We start from the raw sequence: 24281 nt of genomic DNA, 5'->3' as shown, positions 1-24281 counted from the left end.
CTTGTAGAAAACCTGGAGGCAGAGATGGGAAAGGAGAGAATTTCAGGCATTGGGGGGGGGGGGGGGGGGGGCAGTGGAGTAATGCCTGGAGACAGGAGTATCTTATGTGAAGAACAACTAGGAGGCTAGTATCACTGGAATCAAAGAGTATGTGATAAGTAGTTAGATGTGAGAAGATTTGAAAGATAGGGAAAGGACCATATTATAAAGGCTTTTGGAGCAAAATAGAGGATTTTATATTTGACCCTAGAGATAATAAGGAGCTACTGGAGCTTATTGAACAAGGGAGTGACTGGGACAGACCACACTTTAGAAAGATGAATTTGGTCTGGAAGATTGACTGAAGTAGGAAGAGGAGGCTAGGAGACCATCTTTGGGTGGGTCACAGGACAATCCCCTTAGGGGAAGAAGACTGCCCTTAGCCCTAGTTGAAGCTAGAGCTCTATCTATGCTTGGGAAGTAAAAACTATGATCTTAACTTGGTGGAGGTATTCTTTGTTCTTGATTTAGTTTCCACTTTTTATGTGTTTCCTTAAGAAAAGCCTTTTGTCCTTGATCTATTACCTACCTTTCTAGAGGAGGTGGGAGGCAAGCCTAAAAAGGGGTTTTAGACCAAAAACTAAACCAAACTAAAAAAAAAAAAGTGGTTTTGTTCTTTTTTAAATTTGCTTTCATACCGAACATAACCTCCTATCATTCTACCTTTCCCTATACTTCACTCCTCTTAAACCTATTTTTCACCTTTGTGGAGATCCTCAATCCTTCTCCTCTTGCTACTTTCTCAGAACATTACCCTTTCTCTGACTTCACTTTCTTCTCGCTTTAATCTTGGTTTAGTATTTAGTTATTTCTATTCCATACTATCTTCTGCTCTCAGTTCACTTGCCTCCTACTGTCACTATTCATATCTTGCCAAACCTCAGCCCTGGATCACTCCCACCATCTGCCTCCACTTCTATTCACCAGCTAATAAATGCAGTTGGAGAAAATCTTACAACCTTGTTCCCTGGATACATTGTAAATTCATGGTAACTGACTTCTACTACACCTCACTGATGAAAGTCAGAGATTTTCTGGCATCAGCCAACCTCTATACATATGTACTTGATCCTGTCTTCTCTGGTCTTCTCCAGCAGATTGTTTCCTCAGTCATCTCTCAAATTTTCAACCTCTCAGTACCTATTGGTTCTTTTCTACTGCCTTTGAACTTTCCCAAGTCTCCCCCATCCTTTAAAAAAAAGAAAAAACAACCAAAAAAAAAACCTTTACTAGACCTTATTATCTCCTCAAGCTATCACCCTCTTCCCTTTCTTAGCCAGACTCTTCGAAAAAGCTGTCCACTACTTACCTCTACTTCCTCTCCTATCACTTTTCAGTCCTTTGCAGTATAACTACCAACCTCGTCACTCAGCTGACACTGCTCTTTTTAAAATGACCAACTATCTCTTATTTTTAAAATTTGATGGTCTTTTGTCAGTCCCTGTCTGCTTCTCTGCAACCTTTGCCACTGTTGATCATCATCTCTGACTGGATAATCTCTTCCTGAGGTTTTTGGAACAGTGGGGAGACAGTGATCTCTCCTGGGTCTCACCTACTTCTTTATCCATTCCCCCTCAGTCTTCCTTTGCTGACTCATCTTCCATATCATTCTTCCTAAAGTTCTACCCAAGGCCCTCTTGTTCTTTTCTCTCTACATGAGTTCTCATGAGTTTCATTTGCATCTTGCTGCGGATGATGCCCAGATTTCTATATCCAGCCCCAGGCTCTCTCTTGAATATAAGTCCCCCACGTCAGCCGTTGCTTATTGGACATTTCAAACTGAATGGCCCAAAGATATCTCAAATTCAACATGTTCAAAGGTGTTATCATTCTTTCTTCTCATAGTTCCTATTTTTGTTTAAGGCACTACAAGCTTTCTAATCTCCCAAGTTTTTAACCTTTTCATTATCCAATTTACTCTGCCTCATCCCATATATCCCATATATTCCTCATCCCATATATCCAGTTCACTGCCAAATGTTGTTTCTCAGTGCATATCTCTGGCATCTTCCTTCTTCTCTACTTGAGCAGCTACCACCTTAGTTCAGGCCCTCTTCAATTCTCACAGATTAGTTTAACGTACTCCTCATTGGTCTCCCTACTCCATCTTTTCCCATTCCTGTCCATCCTACACACTACAGTCAGAGTAATTTATCTTAAGGGTAAATCTGACCCCATGACTCCCCTATTCATTCAACTCCTGGGCTCCCTACTGCCTCTAGGACAAAATATTAACTCCTCTGTGTAACTTTTAAGATCTTTTACAAACTGGCTCCAACCTATCTTTACAGTTTTAATAGACATTGCTTTTCCTCCTGCACCCTCCAGTCAAGTCAAACTCACATCCACTCCATTGCCTGTCTCCTTACCTTTGTACTGGCAACCCATATGCCTGAAATGCTCTCCCTCCTTAACTCAACTTCATAGAATCCTTATGTTGCTTTAAGATGCAACTCAAGCAGGGGGCGAAGCCAAGATGGCGGAGTAAAAGCAGTGATTGCTTGAGCTCTCTCCCAAACCCCTCCAAATACCTATAAAAAATGGCTCTAAACAAATTCTAAAGCAGCAGAACCTACAAAAAGACAAAGTAAAACAAATTTCCTGCCCAAGACAACCTGGATGTTTGGTTGCAAAGGTATATCACGCTGGGTTGGGAGAGAAGCACGGTTTGGCGAAGGCTGCAGTGAACCTGGAGCAGACCTCGAGGGACTGAATCGAGGGCAGCTGTGGTGGTTTCTAGAACTCTCATCCCACAAACGCTGAAGGCAACTTGGAAGGTCAGTGGGAAAAGTCTGTGTCTGTGGTGAGAGAGAGAAGCATGGTGGTTTCAGCTCCAGTCCCTGAGCTAGGACCTGGGGCGGTGGCTGCCTCCTGAACTTCTGGCCCACAGACTGAGGGGGGGAATCAAGTTGCTGATCAGAGGAGGATTGCAGGGATCTCTCTGCTGGTGCAGGATTCTCTTGCTTTGCCTGTGTTTGGATCTGGGTCACAATTCTGGGTGGATGTCCTGGGGCAAGGAGGAGCGCTGGCGTGGTAGAGCTTGTAGTGGCTGTGGAGAAGAAGTCCCCCTCACAGTTCCAAGACAGAAAAGAGTGTTTGTGGTCACTCATAGACCAGAGCACAGGCCAGGAAAGGAGTAAACACCTCACCCTTGATCATACCATCTTGGAAGAACTGAAAATTTACGGGTCCCTAGAAGTATCTCTGAAAACAGCTGCACAAAACTCCTGAAGCTTGGGACAGTACATTCTCCTCCACACTGGAAACAGACCCCTGCCTTAACAAGGAGTTTATAACTCAAGTAATTGACTGGGATTGTGAGCAAGCAGCACAAAAAGAGTCAGACTATATTATCTTACTTTGGTGACAAAGAAAATCAAAACATACAACCAGAAGAAGACAACAAAGCCAAAGCTCCTACATCCAAAGCCTCCAAGAAAAATATGAATTGGTCCCAGGCCATAGAAGAGCTCAAAAAGGATTTTGGGAAGTAAGTAAGAGAAGTAGAGGAAAAACTGAGAGTGATGCTAAAGGAGACCCAAAAAAATACTGAAGAAAATAACACCTTAAAAAATAACCTAACCCAAATGGCAAAAGAGGTCCAAAAAGCCAATGAGGAGAAGAATGCCCTAAAAAGCAAAATTGGCCAAATGGAAAAGGAAGTCCAAAAGCTTACTGAAGAAAATACTTTCTTAAAAATTAGAGTGGAGCAATTGGAAGCTGGTGACTTTACGTGCAATCAAAGCACTGTAAAACTAATCCAAAAGAATGAAAAAATAGAAGAGAATGTGAAATATCTCATTGGAAAAACAACTGACCTGGAAAGTAGATCCAGGAGAGACAATTTAAAAATTATTGGACTATCTGAGAGCCATGATCAGAAAAAGAGCCTAGACACAGGAGAGGATTGTATATGAAATTTCAAATTTCCATTATGCAGAGTTTGCTTTCTTTTAAAGCATATAATAAATTCACTATGAAACTTTGCTTGTTTGAGATTCCTTCTGTTCTCAACTTTTAGTCAGGGAGAGGGGAATCCTATTCCTCTCCTTTCTCTTTGTTCTACCTCTCTCCCCTCCCTCCTTAAAAAAAAACAAACTAAAAACCATTGTGATAAATGCTTATAGTCAAACAAAACAAATTCCCACACTCACCATATCTAAAAATGTATATGCTGAGTCTGTTATCTCTCAGAAGGTGGAGTAGCACGCTTCCTCATAAGTTAAGTCTTTTAAAGTTTTTGCTTTTTGCAGTGTTGTTATTTTGTGAATCATTCTTCTGGTTCTGCTCACTTCACTCTTCATCAGTTCATAACTGATAACAAGAATTCAGGTTTCTCGAAAACCATTCCTTTTGTCATTTCTGACAACGCAATATTCCATTATATTCACATGTCACAATTTGTTCCATCATTCCCCCAATGGCCACTCCCTTGAAGTTTCCAGTTTTTTTCAAGCCTTGTACACAAAGCCTTTCCTGATCCTTCTCCAACTGCCAGTGTCCTCACTCCCACACCACCTTGTATTGATTTACTTTATGTGTATTATATATCCGCTTTATGTTTATGCTGTACATATTTATATATGAACTTGTATTCCTTGTGAGTAGGGATTATTTCTTTCTTTCACTTGTAACCCCAGCACCTGGGAAAATATCTTGTACATAGTGGGTACTTAATAAATGTTTATTGTTTGAACAATTGAGAAGGAAGAGTTAGAGAGGATCCTGCTAAGGATCAGGACTTTGGAGGCTGAGTAAGTGCTGGTGCTGCTCCCAGATATAATTGAACAGGTTTAGATAGAAAGATAATGAGCTTGGGCCATCAGTGTGATGATGTCATTCCCTAGATTGAGATGGATCTCTGTGTCTGAGGAGAGGCATAAACATCTACCTCTAAGAGACGTAGAAAAACAAAGCACTCGGGGCAGCTAGGTGGATAGAGCACCAGCCCTGGAATCAGGAGGACCTGAGTTCAAATCTGGCCTCAGACATATAATACTTCCTAGCTGTGTGACTCTGGGCAAGTCACTTAACCCCAGTTGCTTCACTGAAAAAAGAAGAAGAAGAAGAAGAAAAACGAAGCACTTTCTAAGAAGGAGACCTAGTGGTTTGGGAGGTAGAAAGAGGACCTGGAAAGTGGGAAGCCCCTGAAACCCTGGGGAAAAGTTGGGTTGTCTCTCCTTGCCAAAAGCTGCTGAGGTCAAATGGAGGATTGAAAAAAAAGGCCTTTGAACTGAATAATCATTGATAACTTTTTTAACATGTGATTTCACTGTTATAAATCACTCCCAGTGAGGAAACTCCCTCTACCTTTGCATGTCCACCCAGTTCAGCAGTTTATAGTCTCAGAGATTTGCTGCAGACCTGAGAAGTTAAATGACTTGCCAAAGTAGCAGCATTGGTCACTTTTAAGGAAGTTATTTCTGTAGAGTAGTGGGCACCTCAGCCAGAATGTAAGAGTTAAGAAGAGAGTGGATCTTGAGGAAGTGATGGCATTGGGTTTAGAACACTTTCTCCAAAAGTATTTCTTTTTTGTGAAGTTGGGGAAGGGGGGGAATGTGTGGAGGGCTGGAGCTAGATTATGTAGAAGGGTCAAGGGAAGGATTCCTTTCCCTCTCCCACCCCGTAATTAGGGAGATGAGCATTTTTATAGGGAGATGGGATGGAGCCAGTAAATAAGAAGAGATTGAAGATGTAGGAGAGGGAAGGTTGGGAAGAAAAAGAGAGGTTTTAAGAAGAATAAGCTTAGCAAAGGAATAGGTATGCTGTTGTGTAGAGAGGGAAGGAGAAGGAAATGGGTAAGGATCCTGAACTTGTCCTCAGACTCCTTAGTACACTATCTGCTCCAAACATGGTGGTTTGGGATGTGGTTGTGGCTTTGAAGAGAGAAGAAAGAGTTTGAAACAATCACTGTCGGGAATGAAATATGGATTCATTACGGAAATTGGAGATTAACCCGGAGGTGCCATTAGCTCCGATAGGAAGAGGGCCGTATAATCAGTATTATTGTTATTTCTATTCTTTTTCTTGCTTTCCCATCTGTGAAATGGACGTATCATCAAAATACTGCCAACCTACTTCACAGGGTTGTTGTGAATATCAAATATGTTTTAAAAGGTGGAAATCCTTTTTTTTTTAAGTTAAAACAGTCTCAACTTGACTTTAATAAAAATAATAGCAACCAACATTTTTATAGCACTTACTATGTACCAGGCATTGTGCTTACGCAAAGTGAGTTATTGACTGAAAAGTAGGAATGGACATCATCCGTCATTTTCTCCTCCTTTACTTCAAGATCTGTTGGAGAGGTGATCCTTCTCCTTGCCAAGGCCAACCTCTCTACTTATACCCCTAAAAATGTTATGTGATTTAACTTAAGGACCCCTTAGCCTGGTCATCTATCTTGATGCCTACGCTTGGGATTTCCAAGTGAGTTGTTATTTTTTTTCTTTTAATTTTTACTCATTTTCAACTCAAATACAAAAAAAAAAAAATTTCCATGTACACAGCACAACATAAGAAGAGGATTCAATATAAAATCATGAATTTCCATTTGTGAAAAACTATGTAAGAAATACTACATAGCATTTTCAAAGCTATCTGCTTTTCTGTGCTTCCTTCTGATTTTTCTTTTGTTCTCTGCTGTGTACTTTTTTTTTTTTTCTCCCTCCCTATCCAGCCTACCCTAGCAAAGGCTACCATTAAACATAAATGTATATAGTAATATATATGTGTAAAACTATACTATACATACTCCTATTTCTTGGGCTGTGGATAGCATCTTCCTTCATAGGACCTTTGTAATGGATTTGGAATTAGTTGACCTTTTAATGTTGAGTAGAATTCACTTGTAAATCCATTTCTTGAGAAGCTCATTTATGGCCTGTTCAATTTCTTTTTCTAAAATAGAGTTATTTAGATATTCTATTTCCTCTTCTATTAACCTAGGCAGTTTGTGTTTTTGTAAATATTCTTCTGTTTCACTTTAAATTGTTAAATTTGTTGGCATATAATTGGACGAAATAACTCCTTATAATTACTTTGATTTCATCTTCATTAGTGGTATATTCACTGGCGTTTTTTAATACTAGTAATTTGTTTTTTTCTCACTTTTTTTAATATTTTATTGTTTTTTTAATTATAAAACCAACTCCTAGTTTTATTTATTAATTCAGTGGTTTTCTTACACTCAGCACTTGTTTTTTAAGATTTCCAATTTGATGTTTAATTGGGAATTTTTAATTTGTTCTTTTTCTAGTTTTCTTAATTGTATACCCAGTTCATTGGCCTACTCTTTCTCTGTTTCATTGACAGAACCATTTAGAGATAGAAATTTTTCTCTAATTACTCTTTTTGTTGCATCCCATAGGTTTTGATATGTTATCTTATTAGAAGGTTAAAATCTTAGACTTTACTTAGTTCCCCTTACCCTTCTCTGCCTAACCACTTCCTTTCTCTTTTCAGGAATCCCGACCTCTTCATGTTGTATTGGGAAATGAGGCTTGTGACTTGGATTCTATGGTGTCTGCTCTCACCTTGGCCTTCTACCTGGAAAATGTGAGTGCCTGTGTCAGGGTTGTTTGTATCACTTGTTGTTGCACACTTCATAGTGTGGTCTTCCTAATTCAGTTTTCCACTTATGTAGGCATTTGGATTCCATTTTTCCAAGCTTCTGCATACTAATAATTGTCTTTTCCCTCTAGCACTTAGACTTCAGAATCATCTATCATTTCACTGATTTCCACATTTTCACTGTTTAGAAGGATGGCATTTTCAAACATACAGATGAGTAATAAACACAAAAATGTCTGTGACTTAAAATTCACATTATGACTAGTGTCATAGATAGTAACAAAGTAAGGTCCCAACCTGAAGTTATGTCACCCTGCTTTGCCTTCTTTCATTCTGTGTGGGTGTGGGTGTGGGTGTGGGTGTGTGCGTGTGTTGCCTTATAGCCAAGAGATGGACTATTTTTCCCTTCTCCCACCTACGCTTAATACACCAAATTTATTTTCACCTTTGTACCCAGACTTCTGAGTCCAAGGCAGCCTTTGTGCCAGTTTTAAATATCCCACGCTCTGAGCTAGCCCTGCGAGGTGATAGTGTCTTTCTGCTTTCGGAACTTAACATCCCAGAGTCCTCCTTGATATTCCGTGATGAAATTGACCTTCATGCTTTGCACCAGACTGGACAACTTAGCCTTACCCTTGTTGACCATCACATCCTGCCAAGGTAAGTATAACTATTATTAATTATCAGTATTTATCAAGTGTCCCTCTCATGTGCAGAGCATATAACCATACTGGAAGACACATAATCTTTCACAAGAGGTTCCCAATTTAATAGTTGAAGATGAGTGACACACTGGTAATAACCAAAAAATAAAAAGTAATCTCTCAAAGATCCTTGTTACTACAATACATAGTGTCATGGATAACCCAAAATAGTTAATAATCCATACCTTTTTTTGCTTGGTTTTGGTGTATTATTTATAGTAATGCTTAATATTACTGTCATGGTAGCCAGTGTATAATGTTGTTGTAGCTCTGCTTTTGAAAAGATATCAGAAAATTCCTGTATAAAAGTATGTGACTTCTTAGTTACCTTTGAGTAAAATCTTATAGTAGATTCTGTAAATATTTTGGTAGTGTTTGTTTTTACTTTATGATATAATTATCCCATCCCTATTTTTCTACTGGAACAATCATCATAATACATAAATATAGCTTCCTTATTATGTTTTGCTCTAACTAATATTAAAATAAGTTTTGCATTTCCTGAGCACACACTTTAACGGGTAGCTAGATTTTGGAGGGAGACATCCCAGAATGCTGAGTGGCAGAGAGAAGACAGTTTGGAAATAAATAAATTCAGATAGTATGTAAGATATGTAATCCACTCATGTATGATTGAGAGGTGACTACAGTTATCAAAAGAATTATACAAGTGAACTGAGGGAGAGTGTGATTGTTGAATTGTTGATCTGGGGAAGGGCTAAAGGTCCTGGAGGGTTAGCTTAAGCATCTCCTAAGTACTTCTGTAATGACTTCTTATGAGATCCATAGATTAGTAGGAAACAATTGGAGTTTTCTCCCATATCTCTATCTTTTTCTCTCTCTCACCCCTCACAGCAGTGACACAGCTCTAGAGAAGGCTGTAACAGAGGTATTGGACCACCGACCCCTGGAGCAACAACACCCCCCTCCCTGCCGAGTAACAGCAGAGCTGGTGGGGTCCTGTGCCACTCTGGTGGCCGAGAGAATCCTTCAGGGAAAGCCAGAAATCTTGGACTGGCAAACTGCAGCACTTCTGCATGGTGAGGGGAGTGTGGGGAAGTGTGGGGGAGGGAATGACTGAATCTTCTTCACATCATCTCAGTACAGACCAAAGGGCTTTTCCCCGTTTGCTCACTGGGGTTATCCTACAATATGGTTCAGTATTTGTCTGAAGGCTTTCATTTTGGACATTTTGGGGGTAGGAAGACAGAAGTGAACAATGGTAACCTGCACTTTTACAAGCTATTTAGTAGCCCAACATCACTGGTTTTTGCCTGTTTTGCTTTGGGGAATCTCATCTATCCTTGCCTGTGATAAAAGCTTTCCAAACCTGGAACAACTGTGCTTCTCTTTATTTCCACTTCAACCTCAGGGCCTTTTTTTTTCTCTTTCTACATTTTCTGGGATTTTGATAAGTAGTCTTCATTCTCAGTTTATAAGTGAAGGAGGAAATAAAGTCAACACAGTGCTTCCCAGCCCTTTTTCCCCCAGTGAATTTACTCCACTCTTTCCAATGCTGTGTGTTCAGTCAATTTGAAGAAAGTGTTTGGGGTAGTGTGTGAGGGCAGAATTTCAGGTATCATTATTCTTCTTTCCACAGGGACCATAATCTTGGATTGTGTCAACATGGCCCCTGAAGCTGGCAAGGTCACTCCAAAGGATTCTAAATATGTGGCACAGCTAGAAGCCCACTTTCCAGACCTACCTAGTAGGAGCAACATCTTTGAGTCCCTGCAGAAGGCAAAGTTTGATGTATCAGGTATGAAACATTAAGCTGACTTCCCTTAGCACAGGAGGTAGGCAAACCAATGGAAAACTCTTGTCCTTCCTTTGTTCTTGAACACTGTTGTCGTGGTTTGGGGCAGTTGAGAAGTATGAGAGATAGTTTAGACTATAAATATAGGGTAAACATAAGCCAGAAAGAAACCAGGATTTGAATGAGACTGATTATTTAATTAGTCTATAAGGAATATTTGTCCAGCATCTAGGTGTATTCTTGGTACCTGTGGTCACATAGTGTCTTGGCTTGTGTGGATTGGGAGAGTCTGTACCAAGAGACATGTTCCCTTCACTCAGGAGCTCCCTATCTAATCAGGGAAACAGAACATACATTTTAAAGCAAGTAAATCATGTATTAACTGAGTTTATAGGTACTGAGATATAATACCAAGTGATGCAGGGATTGGAGTCAGTATGCGGGGAGGGACTAGAACTGAATTTGGGTACCTGCCTCTAATCCAAGGGAAGGATAGTGTTAATGTTTCTGGGATATGAAATTCTGTGAGCCTAGCCATTTACTGGTATACCCCCATTCCTTAGACTTTTTTTTTTAAATCGTTGAGATCATTTGTTTAGATTCTGCTCAAACTGTGCTGCAATCTGTATTTTTCTTTTTACAGTGTTAACATTAGAGGTAGCCATATTTATTTTATGCCATTTTTGGATGATTTTTTTCTTTATCTTGCCTATTCACTCCCATCATACAATCCCTTTATACCTTCTCAGTAGTCCTAGTCCTTTATCAGACTGAGGTTTCTTGGTCTTTGAGCCCTCTGCTCTTCCTGTAGCTCTTTTGTTCCATATCTTCACCCTTTGCCTGTCCACTTTCCAGGGCTGACTACAGAGCAGATGCTGAGAAAGGATTTGAAGACAATCTCTGGGGATGGTACCATGCTGGCCATTAGTGCAATATACATGGATTTGGAGGTAAAAGCCAGGTATAAGGGAGTTTACTCAGAATAGGTATGGAAGAGACAAACCATTGTTTGTGTATCCTTCCCCTGAAACCTCAAATTACACTTGGTGTATTTGATGATAGTGTTAGAGAATCATACAATGTTAACACTAAAAGAGACCTTAGAAATCATTTAGTCAAACCGTCTCATTTTACACATGACAAAATTTGAGTTCTTAATTAGTCTGTGGCTCTAGGTCAGTCAGCAATCCTATTATTGGAGGACTGCTTATATCATTTCATGCCCATAGGTCACTAATGGAAATATGTCACAGACTATTTACATTCACCATTTATCCCTCCTTTGCCCTTTGGATGATCTGAAATTTTGATTCTTCAGAGAGTATGGTGTTCTAAGATTTGCAACCACACAATGTCAGTGGAAGAAATTTCAGTTAAAAAATGATGGGTTTTTGTGCCAAGGTTTTTGTGCTTAGGCTCATAAGAAAGACTGCAGTTTCTCCAGTGCAGTCCAGCTGATTTGGAGGGTAGAGGAGAGGGGGTAAAAAGAGAGGCAGGCACCTTCCCCCTTGTTCCTAGTGTCTCCTCCTTGATTTCCAGCCCCAGTAGAAGTGGGAAGAGGAGAAGTGGGTGCCTTACCTTCGTACCTCTTGCATCTCTTTACTGGCCTGCTGTGGGAAGATTAGAAGCTCCATTCCAACATACCTGTCTCCCATTCCATCAAGTTTCCAACCTGGTCCCCTGCCTTGGGGAAGTAGAATATCACTTCCCCTTCTTTTCCAAGTTCTTGCTCTCTCACTTAAACTGCCTGATGCTTTCAAAGGGAAGGGAAGAGAGAGGAAGGGGAATATGAATTTATTAAGCTCTCCTGCTAAGTGTCAGGCATTGTGTCAGGTGCTTTATAAATATTATCTCATTTGATCCTCACGAGCAATAAGGGATAGGAGCTATTATTATCTCCATTTTACAGATGAAGAACTGAGGCAGACAGGGTTAAGTGACTTGCCCAGGGTCAGACAACTAGTAAGTGTCTGAGGCCACATTTGAACTCAGGAAGATGAGTCTTCCAGACTCCAGGTCTGTCTCTCTATCCACTGTACCACCTAGCTGCCCTACTTGACACAGTGCCTGGCACATTGTAAGTTCTATATATGTTAGCTGCTATTATTATTATTATTGTTATTATTATTACTACTATTACATGAAGAAGTGGCCCTTCTCCTTGCCAAGAAAACCTCTGTATGTCCCGGTGATCCCATTCTATCCCTCTCTTTCAGCAGATTCCCTCTTTTATCATTCCCCACTCTCTTACTTATCTTTAGCCTCTCCTTGTCTACTGACTGGCTTCCCTATTGTCTACAAACATGCCCATGTCTTCTCACCCTTAAATAATCCTCACGTGATCTTACCATTCCCTCGAATGTCCCAAATCTCTCCTGCCTTTTTGGCCAAACTCAATAGGTGCCTTCACTTTCTCTGCTCTCATTCTCTTCTTAACTCTCTTCTGTAGGGCTTCTCACCTTATCAGTAAACTGAAACTGCTCTCACCAAAGTTACCAGTGATCTCAACTGCCAAATCCAATGGCCTTTTCTCAGTCTTCTTTATCCTTGACCTCTCTGCATCCTCTGACACTTTTGATCATCCTCTCCTCCTTGTTACTCTCTTCTTTGTCGTTTTTTAGCACAACTTTCTTTCCTGGTTCTCCTCTTACCTATCTGACCGTACCTTCTCTGTCTCCTTTGCTGAATCTTCATCCATGTCACATCTGCTAGCTATGGTTGTTCCACAGGGCTCTGTCCTGGGGCCTCTTCTCTCCTCCTTCTGTATTAATTAACTCGGTGATCTCATCAGCTCCCATGGATTCATTTTAATCTCTCTGCTAATAATTCTCACAACTACCTATCCTGCCTCAGTCTCTCTGCTGACTTCCAATCTCGCATCTCCAGCTGCCTTTTAGACATCTCACACTGGATATTTGTAGACATCTTAAACTCAAATATGTCCAAAGTAGAACTCATTATCTTTCTCCATAAACTCTCCCCCCTCCTACCTTCACTATTACTGTAGAAGGCAACATTATCATCCCAGTCTCTCAGGTTCACAACCTAGGAGTCATCCTGGACTCCTCACTATCTTTCACAGCCTTTAACCAATCTGTTGCCAATGCCTGTCCATTTTCTCTAATAGACTCTCCAACACCTGATTCTTGGACTATTACAGTAACCTGTTGGTGGCTCTACCTGTCTCAAGTTCCTTCCCACTCCAATCAATCCTCTATTCAGCCACTAAAGTGATTTTCCTATAGTATAAGTCACTCCCCTCTCCCAGTCAGTAAACTCCAGTTGCTCCCTAGTGCATCCAGGATCAAAAGCAAAGTGTTCAGTTTCATATTCACAGCCCTTCATAACCTAGCCTTCTCCTACTCTCCAGTCTTTTTACACCTAATTCCCTGTCCAGTATTCTTCAGTCCAGTGACATTGGTCTCCTGGCTGTTCCATGAACAAGACACTTCACCTCTCCGCTCTAGGCAATTTCCCTGACTGTCCTCCATGCCTGGAATGCTCTCCCTCTTCAATCCCCACTTCTGACTTCTTGGCTTCCTTGAAGTCTCATGTAAAATCCCATCTTCTGCAGGAAGCATTTCCCAACCTCTCTTAATTCTAGTGTCTTCTTTCTCCTAATTATTTCCCATTCATCCTGTATATAGCTTGTTTGTACAGATTTGTTTGCTTTTTGTTGTCTCTCCCATTAGATTGTGAGCTTGAGGGCAGGGCCTATGTTTTGCCTTTTTTTGTATCCCTATCACTTAGCCTAGTGCCTGGCACATAGTAGGCATTAATAAACGTTTATTGATTGATTGATTTCCTGCACTGTCAGGATGGGAAGGATCTCATGGACTAAAATTTTATAAAGGAAGTCAGTCCAGAAGAAGTGGGAAACTCTCAAGAATAAAATTTTGAAGACACAAAGGGAAATGAAGGGAAAATAGGAATCCCAACTTAGATTTTTTTTTTTAAAGATATGTGTAGAAAAGGGGAGGAAGGGGAAATAATCGAGTAAATATAGAAGTATGGCTTAGTGCTGTAGAAAACTGTCGGGAGCAAAAAGAGTCAGAATGAGCAGAGGTTCATGGGAAAAGCTAAGGATAACAAGAAAGAGTTATGGAAAGTTGGGTTTTGTTTTTGTTTTTTTTCTGAAAAGACTGTTTTATTCACACCCCAGTGGTAAATAATAACCTTAATAGGATGACTAAGTTTCTTTGTAGATCACTATGTCACATTAAAATACAAAAATCCATAAACAAACAGACAGTTAATGAACATTAGATGTGGTTTTACTGGAAATTCTTAACCATATACTAGTCTTTTCTCAAATCAGATTGCAAAATGCTGTGTCTCCTAGTTAGTACAAGTCACTGCATTTCTCTAACAAAGTAATGAAGGCATAACTAGTACAAGCAGACTTAAATCCATTCAACTACTGGGCTGGAAAAATACTTTTGTTGGTTGTTCAGAAGGATTTCTTTTTTTCTAAACCAGTATTGGTCTCAAATAACAGTTTGGATAATTTTCACAGCTGTAGTCTGATAGCTACATGACAAATGACAAGAACCAAACTACGTACCAGTGGACATACATTAGGAGATTTCACTGCATTCTACATATCCAGCAGAACTTATACTATTAAAATGCTAGGTAAAATGAACCTGTAGTGCTGGTTCTTAAACATTCATTTTTTCTTTTTTTTCCTTTTTTAACAAAAATTGTTTATTTGATTCTACTAAGAAAATATAAAACATAAGGCTGTAAGTAACTACTAGTTGTGTTTAGACTGGGACAGTGCAGTAAACCTCAAGGCCACAGCACACACTGCTCACTGCCGCTTGCACTCGGCTGGGGTTGGATCTTTCTTTGGATCATATTCGGGATCATTTTTCTCATCAGCTTCTTCTTCCCCTTCTTTATCATCAGCCTCTTCACTTTCTTCATCATAATCATCATCATCATCTTCAGTAGCTTCTCCTGTGAAGTATAATACTGATCTCAGGACTCAGGTAAAAAGTGACCAATTTTGAAGTTTGCTGCAAGGATAGCTTCTGCATCATCATCCAGGTCCCCACTCTCAGGAACTTCAGGAGGAGAAAAGAAATCAAAGAAGGAATCATTTGAAACTATTTTTGTCACAGTTCGAACAGTCCCACATCCCTTGTTTTTCTGTTTCTTCTTAAGTTTTCAAAGTGACATTTTTCCCTTTTTTCTAATCTTTCTGACACCCCGTGCAACTCATAATCTCTGGTCCATCAAAGGAGAAGGGATCAGAATCATCTGGCCCTGATGGCATATGATATGTTTTCGTCAACACCTCGTTTGTGAAATATTCATTGGTTTCAAAGTGAAATTCTAATGTAAAACTCATAGGTTGGCCAGCATCTGAGAACTTCACTTTAGTATCTTTCAAGTGCTTCAGAATAGGTTCGTCATGTTCCTGAACCATATCACTGAGCAAGTCAACATTTTTAAAAACAGTCAGCCAAAATGTAGGAATTCTTTTAGGGTCTTCTTTTTCTTCATCTTTTTTCTCCTCTTCAAGAGAATATATAGAAAAATAGCCTTCTCTTTTATTTCTGAAATCTCTTCATCATCATGTGGTTTCCATTCACATTCTTCCTCTGTAGGTTCATAGATTGCATTGATCCTTTCACTTCTCTTATCAAAAAGTGCCTGGTAAAGAACAGCATAGTCTCTTTCAAGAGCATGAACTTCCTCATGGAACTTGGCTTCTATCTGTGCACATTTCACATGAAGGTTTTTGAGAGCATTCACACATCGCTTAACTACTTTTGGCAAGCTTTCGATGTATCTGGTTGATGTTCCAACTAAACCATCCAATCTTTCTTGAAGAGTTGCAAGAATCTGAGGATTCTGCATCATCTGAACAGTCAACTGACAAGCTTTCCTGTTTGCATCTTCACCAGTTTCTTCTTCTTGCACTTCTTCAACATCTTCCATATCTTGTTGGTCAAGTTCAGTTTCTTTGTTGTCATCGTCCACCATGTTGTAAGACCTCTGAATATTTGAGTTTCGAGGCTGCTGCGGGGACCAACCTGCTGGAGCTATTGGAGCTATTCAAGCTGTGACTCGGCAGTGGCAGCAACGGCGGGAGGAGGTGAAGGAGACAGAGGAGGAGGGAGAGAAGGAAGCAGCACCCTGAATAGATGACACTAAAAAAGCAACAGTTGGGGTGAAAAGTATTAAAGAAGGACTAGGGCTGCTACTTGGGGTGACCACGACAAGGATAACTCATTTCCAAGAAGACAGAGCCGCTCAATTCCTGCCTTGCATCTGTTTTCTCTTCCAAAGAAAGTGACATTTAGATAGGAAAGGATGGAACAAAAGTACCTTACAGGGAATTGTTACCCAAGATAAGTAATTAGTTAGTAAGAGATCCCTTAGCTACTCTGAATGAATTCAAGACAGTTGGCTCAGGTGAACTACATTCTTGGGTACAGAACGAAACGGTAAGTATGATTGCCAGTCCAGTGTCAGTGATAATTAAAAGGTCATGGAGAATAAGGTATCACAGAAATAGAGAAGGGTGAATGTCCTAATTTTCAAAAAAGGGAAGTGAATAAAATCTGCAAACTATGGGCCAGTAATTGATTCTTAGGAAAATGCTAGAATATAAAGGTAACTGTTAGAATGTAAAGGTAATAGTGACTATCTAAAAAACAAAAGCTTCATCAAGAGCAGGTTATTATAAAAATATTTATATCAGCTTTTTTTATACTAGCAAAAAACTGGACACTAAGAGTAGCCAGCTATTGGGAAATGGCTAAACAAATTATGGTATATGAATGTAATGGAAAGTTATTGCTCTATAAGATGTGACAAAATGGAGAATTTCAGAGAAAACTACAAAGACTTCTGTGAACTAATGCTGAGTGAAGTGAGCAAAACCAAGAGAACAATTTATACAACAACAATATTGTTAAGAGAAACAGTTTTGAAAGACTTCAGAACTGTTTGTTGCAATGAGAAACATGATTCCATAGGACCAAAGGGGTACCTCTGGTAGAGTGCCCTTGGATCTGTGGTTGGCCCTGTGCTGTTTATCATTTTTAATCAGTGATTTAGACAAAGATATAGACAACATATTTGTGTTTATAGATGACACACAACTAAGAGATATAGCTAAAACACTCGATAGAATTAGAATCTCAAAAGATCTTAATTGGCTCGAACATTAAGCTAATCTAATAAGATGAAATTTAATAAGGATAAATGTAAAATCTTATGTCTGGGTTTAAAAAAATTAACTTGTGAGTATAAGGTGGAGGAGGTAGGGTTAGACAACATTTTGAAAAAAGATCTGGAGGTTTCTTTATGCTACCAACATGGTATGAGCCAGCAGTGTAATGTGGCAGCCAAAAAACTAAAGCTAAACATGGCCTTAAGCTATCTTGAAGAGAGATGCAACTCTAAGCTTTTAGGGAAGAGATTGTTTTCATTGTTTTTATCTCCTACTTCTAGTGCATAAAAGCATTTTGTAGGAGCTTAATAAATGTTTATTGAATTGGTTTCTAGTCACGAAAAGGTGATAGGCACACTATACTGTGCCCTAAACAGACGTCTGGAATATTGTATCTAGGTCCGCAAATACCTTGAAGAAAAAAAATTGAAAAATGCCTGGAAGAGGATAACTAAAATGATAAAGGGCCTTTAATCTATGCCATGTAAAGATAGGTTGAAGCATGGAAAAGAGAAGTCTTAGGAGCACCATGATTGCTGTCTTCAAGTTTTTGAAAATGATGCTTCATGTAGAAGAAGCATCAGATTTGCTCTTTTTTCCCCATAGGTCCTAGGACCTATGAGTGGATATTGTAAGGATTTAAATGTGATGTTAGGGGAAACATCCCAGAAATTGAATTGATACAGAAGTGGAATGAGCTAATTTGGGAGGTAGTGAGATACTCCTCACTGAAGGGCTTCAAAAAGAGACTGTCATGTAGGATTTTTAAATGTGGTATGGGTTGGGCTCTGGGGGCTTTTCCAATTCTGAAATTTTGTTATTCTGTAATTTGTTCTGGTATTGATGACAATGTCTTCCCTTACGAGGTGAAGTTCCCTCAACAAGGTTAAAATGTTCCCAGCTACATGGTCACTTCTAGGAACCATGTAGCTACTAAGAAGACAACAGTTAAAAGAGTTTCTGGACCAAGCCAGTGACTATAGGAACTTAAGCTGACAGCAGCGAAGAAGCAGAGAATTCTTCAACCAGGAGTCCTTGAACCAAGGGGGATCCACAACCAAAACATAACAAAGGACAGGACTATGGGGTGATGATGGGAAGGTGCAGAATCCAACCTGCCCTTTCCTGGGAACCATAGTACACTTTGGGCATTAACCCAAAGACTTTGTTCCTTGACAGAGAAGGGTAAGGAATCAGGCCTCAACTTCATTGTAGCATTGTTGAGATTGAAGGTCAACATAAGCGGAACTCGCTGGTGGAGAGAATTGCTGTCTTCTCACAGGACAGTCTCAACTCTAGGGTAGGATTCTGTCTGTAGGACTAGCTAGGTCCCTACAGAAGGTGTGGCCTATTAGAGAAGGAAAGTAGATTTGTCTTTTTGTGTTTGTTGGATTAAAAAAAGCCTGGCCTGTATTTATTATTTTGTTATTCTAAGTATTCACTTGAGACCTGAGGGTCGTCATATATAAGCCAAATTCTAATGTTTCTGGGGAAACACAAAAGCCACAGACGTACATTGGGAAGTTCCCAAGACTGAAGCTGATACATATAAGCCCGGAAGTTCTGTTTACATTCAAGATAAAAGGATACTGAGTTGGAAGAGGCCCTTACTCTGTAGGCAGGGAAGTTTGAACTGTACTTGGTGAGCAATAAGGAGCCTCTGAAGGTTTTTGAGCAGAAGAGTGACAAGAATGACTGTACATTTTAAAAATTATTCTGCATTTTTGTTATAAAGATTGTGTTTTTATTTTATACTTTTAAATTGAGAGGGAAAGAAAACAACTGCTTGCTATTAGAAAAATAATTTTTTTAAAGGCAAGATTATTCTATTACGTATGAAGAACAGATTAGAGGGGAAATAAAGTGGTGGCAAGAACTGTAAGAGGTTTGTTATAGCAATCCAGTTAGATGATGGTAAGGGTCTGTACTGTGGTGGTAGCAGTGAAAATAGAGGTGAGATAAAGTTCAACAGATGTTGTAGGGGTGGAATTAAGAAGTCTGGGTAATCACCTGAAGATGTGGGGAGAGGGAAGAGTCAAAAAATAACCCCAGCGATATGAACATGGAGGACTAAGTGAATTGTGGTGGCATTGACACAAATTATGTAGTTAGAGAAACTAATTTGTTTAACGTGTTAACTCTGAGGTACGAGTGGACTTCAGACCCACTTCCAGACCCACGTGGAGGTGTCTGATTGGCAGTTGGAGCTCAGAAGAGAGATCAAGAAAGAGTTTTGTGCACTACCATCTGCATGCATGCAGTAGTTGACACTGTAGGAGTTAATGAAATTAGCAGGTGAGGCACAAGAAAAGCACATAGAAAAGAAGGATTTAGAACCTTAAGAAAACCCCCATTTTAAGAGGTTTATCAGTGATGAGGAGAAAGAAAATGGGAGAGTAGCTAAATGGTTTAGATGGGTTAAGAGACGTAGATTGTTTTTTGATTGGGGAGACCTGAGAGTGTTTGTAGGCAGACATGAAGGTATCATTTGTGAGGGTGAAGTTGAAAATTCATGAGAGAGTTAGCAGGTCCCAGAGAAAACAGTCAGGAATCAGATCAAGATGAAATTCCTGCTTCCAGTCTCTCTTCCTATTTATTCCACATGAGACTGACCTTGTCATTCCCTACTCAGAAATCTTCAGTGACTCTTTGTGGCTTGTGGGATAAAATGTAAATTCCTTAGCCTGACTTTTAATGCCCCTCCTGCTAGCCTTTCCATACTTCTTACACACTACTCTCCTTCACTCGGTCTGAGTTCCAGCCTAACTGGCCTCCTAGCTATTCCTTGAGGTGGAAAGATAGGAAGTTCATGTCAATCTTCTGGACATTTATGATAATCCACTGCATGCCAAGTACTGTGCTAAGTATGGGGGATAGAAAGAAAAAATGAAGTCATCATGACCCTTAAGGGGTATAAAAGTATAAAATAAAGTAATATATAAATAAATATATATACATGTCTAAATGTATATACATATATATAAAAATATATATATATATAAAGTAATAAAATAAAGTAAAATAAAGGGGTATAAAAGTAAAAAAATAAAAACACTATCTGTTGGGGTGCACAACTTGTACACAAATTAGTAGCAAAAGATAAATTGAGGAGTGAAACTGTACTAACAAATGAGATTTTGGGTGGAGGGAGGAATTTCAAGATTGTGATATATTTCTTAAAGATGGTAAGGTCTAAGTCATGATCATATTTTCATGTAGCAGAGATAGCATAGAGAAGGTTATTGGAATCGAGTGTGTCATTAGAGGACTTGTCATCATGAATATTGGATTATAGCAGGGAAGAGGAAAACAGAACACTAAAGTGATTGAAAAGTTTGGAAGAATGATCTAGAGGTCCTAAATGAGGGATGGATGGAAGGACAGATGGAGAGGGGGAGAGATGGCTACATAGACTGATGCACAGAGAGACAGAGATACCATTTATTATGTGCCTACTATATGCCAAGCGCCGTTCTAAGCCCTAAGGGTATAAAAAACAAGAAATACGACAGTCTGTATCCTGAAGGAGCTTACAATGATGCAGGGGAGCTAAAAAGTACTTATGTATGAGGGTAAGGTGGCATGTGAGGAGAAGAGGTCTCCAGAGTGAGTCCACATGTGACTGTGGAGTCCTTCCCAAGATGGTGTTCTTGGGGAAGGAGTCACCAACCAAGAGAGCAGGGCCTCAGGGGGAAGTTTTTCCATGATGACGAGGCAGCAAGTGAGGAGAAAAAGAGGTCCCAAGAATGACTCCGGGCTTGAGATTTCCAAAGAAGAAAGATTATTGATGAATGTGATAGAATAGTGATCTAGAAGTGGTTATGGGGAGCAGAAGCTTCTTCCTAGCTTTGTGATTTGGATGAGTCAGAGAAGGAAGGACCACTAGGGGAAAGGATAGTGAGGCTTGGAATGTCTTCAGGAGAGACCTGGATTTCCATTCAGGTGAAGAGGTAGAAAGAATACTTTTTGAAAACTTTGAGGATGTAGAAGAGTTTATTAATGATGGAGCAGGGGTTCAGAAGGATCCCCAGTGGTTCATAGGTGAACCAAATTCAAGTGGGACTGTGGAAGAGGATTAGTGATTAGAATATGAGTTAAGGTTTAGGAGAAGCTTGTATGGACATGCAGTTTGTTCCCGGGCTTTATGATCAGGACTAGACAGGAAGTACAATAGGAATTAAGTTGGGGTGGCATGAACCATTCTTTGGCTGAACCTAACCATTAGAGAATTTAACCAGGCTCAGCGTTTGAAAATTTATGACTCCATCAGGTTTCCCTTCCAGGTGCTCCTCTGTTCATAGAACAGTTGGACCTTCCTAGTGTTAACTAGCACAGTTGAAGGATTGTCGAGTATATGAGCAGCCTTCATGGGGTAATTCCTCTAGGTTTGTTTTATACCATTAATTGAGCCATAAAATAACAACAACATGGGAATGACTGAACAGTGAAGTTGTGGTATTTCAATATATCGCACTATTAAAAATATTGTTAAGAATTACATTGATATAAGGAATATCAAAAAGTGTGAAAAGACATGAATTGATGCAAAGAATTACAAGAACAAAGTCCATTTTGACAACTACGTAAAAAATAATAACAAAACTTTAAGTATACATATACAAAAGAGATCAAATGGGGAAATAACGTTATATTATTATAGTTATATTTATTTTAATTATACAGTTGATATGGTTTTATATGTATTTTTGTTCCATTGCTATTTGTTCGTTTGCAGTAAGACTTAAATTTTCATTTAAAAAACGTTAAAATGTGAATGAAGATCATGAATTTGCAGAGAATAAGTGGGGAAATATTTCTGTTGTCCTGTGTCTGTCCTTCACTTTGTGTGCATTATTATTATTTTTCTGTTTGTATATAAGCACCTAGAAGATGAGGAACTACGTAAGATTTTGAGTTCCAAATTTTTTTTCTCCCCATCTTGTCCCCCCACCTCAAGATGGCATGCATTCTGAATACCCCTTCCCCTAATCTGCCCTCCATTCTATCTCTCCCTCCCCTTCAGTTTTCCTCTAGGGCAGGATAGATTTCTATACCCCATTTTCTGTATATCTTATTTCCCAGTTGCATGTCAAAACAATTTTTTTTAACATTTGTTTTTAAAACTTTGGGTTCCAAATTTTCTCCCTTCCTCCCTTCCCACCCACCCTCATTGAGAAAGGCAAGCAACTCGATACAGGTTATACATGTGTAGTCATGCAAAATACTTCCATAGTAATCATGTTGTGAAAAACTAAGTATATTTTGCTTAATCCTATCCTACCCCCAATTTATTCTATTCTCTCATTTGACCTTGTCCCTCCTTAGAAGTATTTGCTTCTGATTACCCCTTTCCCCAGTCTGCCCTCCCCTGTATCATCTCCCTGCTCTCTTGTCCCCTTCCCCCCCATTTTCCTGTAGAGTAAGATAGATTTCCATACCCAAATGCGTATGTATGTTATTCCCTCCTTAAGCCAAATCCCATGAGAATAAGATTCACTCATTCCCTCTCACCTTCCCCCATTTCCCCTCCACTATAAAAGCCTTTTCTTGTCTTGTTTTATGTGAGATAATTTACCCCATTTTACATCTCCCTTTCTCCTCCCAGTATAATCCTCTCTCACCCCTTAATTTAATTCTCCAGATATTACTCCTTCATCTTCAACTTACCCTGTGCCCTCTATCTATCTATCTATCTATCTGTCTATATACATACATACATATAATTTTTTCCCTCCAACTACCCTAATACTGACAAAGGTCTCATGAGTTACAAATATCAGCTTTCCATACAGGAATGTAAACAGTTCAACCTTAATAAGTCCCTTGTCATTTCTCTTTCCTGTTTACCTCTTCATGTTTCTCTTGAGTCTTGTATTTGAAAGTCAGATTTTCTGTTCAGCTCTGGTCTCTTCATCAAGAATGCTTGAAAGTCCTCTATTTCACTGAATGTCCATTTTTTCTCCTGAAGGATTATACTCAGTTTCGCTGGGTAGGAGATTCTTGGTTGTAATCCTATCTCCTTTGATGTCTGGAATATTATATTCCAAGCCCTCTGGTCCCTTAATGTAGAAGCTGTGACTGTAAGATTTTAAAAGCTTATTGGAGACAAAAACTCTTTTATTTCTTTTGTATCCCCAATTGCACTTCGCATGGTATTACATGAATAATAAGATACGTAGTGGGTAGTCAAAAAAATATTTGTACAGATTAGGTAATTTTCTTTGTACACTAGCATACTACATGAAAACATGAGCTTTTTATTGGTGAGTGCCTTTGTATAGGTCTTATGTGTCCCTTCCCCCCCCCTTTTTTTTTTCCAGATCTTCCTTCAGAGATCCAACCTCATGGCAGAGCTAGATATCTTCTGCCAAGCTCAAGGCTATGATGCCCTTGTTGCGATGACTATCAATTTCAACCCTCATAATGAGCCAGTGAGGCATCTGGTTGTTTTCTGTCCTAGCATGGACCTCCAGAGTATGGTGAGTCTGTAGCTCTTTGACCTAACTTCCGTCTGACCATAGGGTTAGGAACTCTTTTGGCAGCTCACCCTGAGTAGATCCTGATATTTTTGTTTGGAATGTTACAGAGGTTATAGCTTTATCCTAGCTGTTGGTGGCAGGAGAGGTTACAGCAGAAACATGGATCATAGTCTCTACCTTTAAGGAACTTTAAATCTATTTGAATGGAACTATTCTAAATTGATGATCAGTTCTGGGTTCTCTTTACTTAGCCACTCATCTCTTATCCATGTCCACCAAAGTATTTCCCCATTCAGATCTCACCTACTCCTTTCTGTACCTGATTCTATCCATTCCCCTGTAAAATTCAGGTGAATTTTCCTCACCATGAACAAATTAATTGGGTTATGAGTTATTGGGTGATATTCTTATAGAAAGGGTTGTGAGAAGGTAGCCTTGGCTCCTTTCCCAATCTTCTTGTTAACCATCTGGCCTCATCTGCCCCTTTTCTCACCTCTTGATGGTTACTGATTAATTCAGGGAAAAATTTTAAGCTAAACAGA

At 39.5% G+C, this 24281-nt stretch overlaps 1 protein-coding gene and 1 pseudogene across 1 annotated transcript in view; one reads left to right on the top strand and one right to left on the bottom strand.

The window, feature by feature from the left end:
* Window positions 1-24281, top strand: part of LOC114042980 (exopolyphosphatase PRUNE1-like) — a 31709-nt gene that overhangs the window by 4194 nt on the left and 3234 nt on the right. Inside the window, exons 2-7 of the mRNA XM_027861776.1 lie at window positions 7504-7596; window positions 8069-8271; window positions 9171-9355; window positions 9916-10074; window positions 10927-11021; window positions 23581-23739. Of these exons, the coding sequence (XP_027717577.1) occupies window positions 7558-7596; window positions 8069-8271; window positions 9171-9355; window positions 9916-10074; window positions 10927-11021; window positions 23581-23739 (840 nt within the window). The 5' untranslated portion in view covers window positions 7504-7557. The remainder of the gene's footprint in view (window positions 1-7503; window positions 7597-8068; window positions 8272-9170; window positions 9356-9915; window positions 10075-10926; window positions 11022-23580; window positions 23740-24281) is intronic.
* Window positions 14839-16476, bottom strand: LOC114042981 (annotated as a pseudogene).

Source organism: Vombatus ursinus, unplaced genomic scaffold, assembly GCF_900497805.2.
Source record: "Vombatus ursinus unplaced genomic scaffold, bare-nosed wombat genome assembly UNPS02014768.1, whole genome shotgun sequence".
NCBI classification, from domain to species: Eukaryota; Metazoa; Chordata; class Mammalia; order Diprotodontia; family Vombatidae; genus Vombatus; species Vombatus ursinus.
Note: the sequence above shows the minus strand (reverse complement) of the source record. Positions and strands in the feature narration are given on the sequence as shown.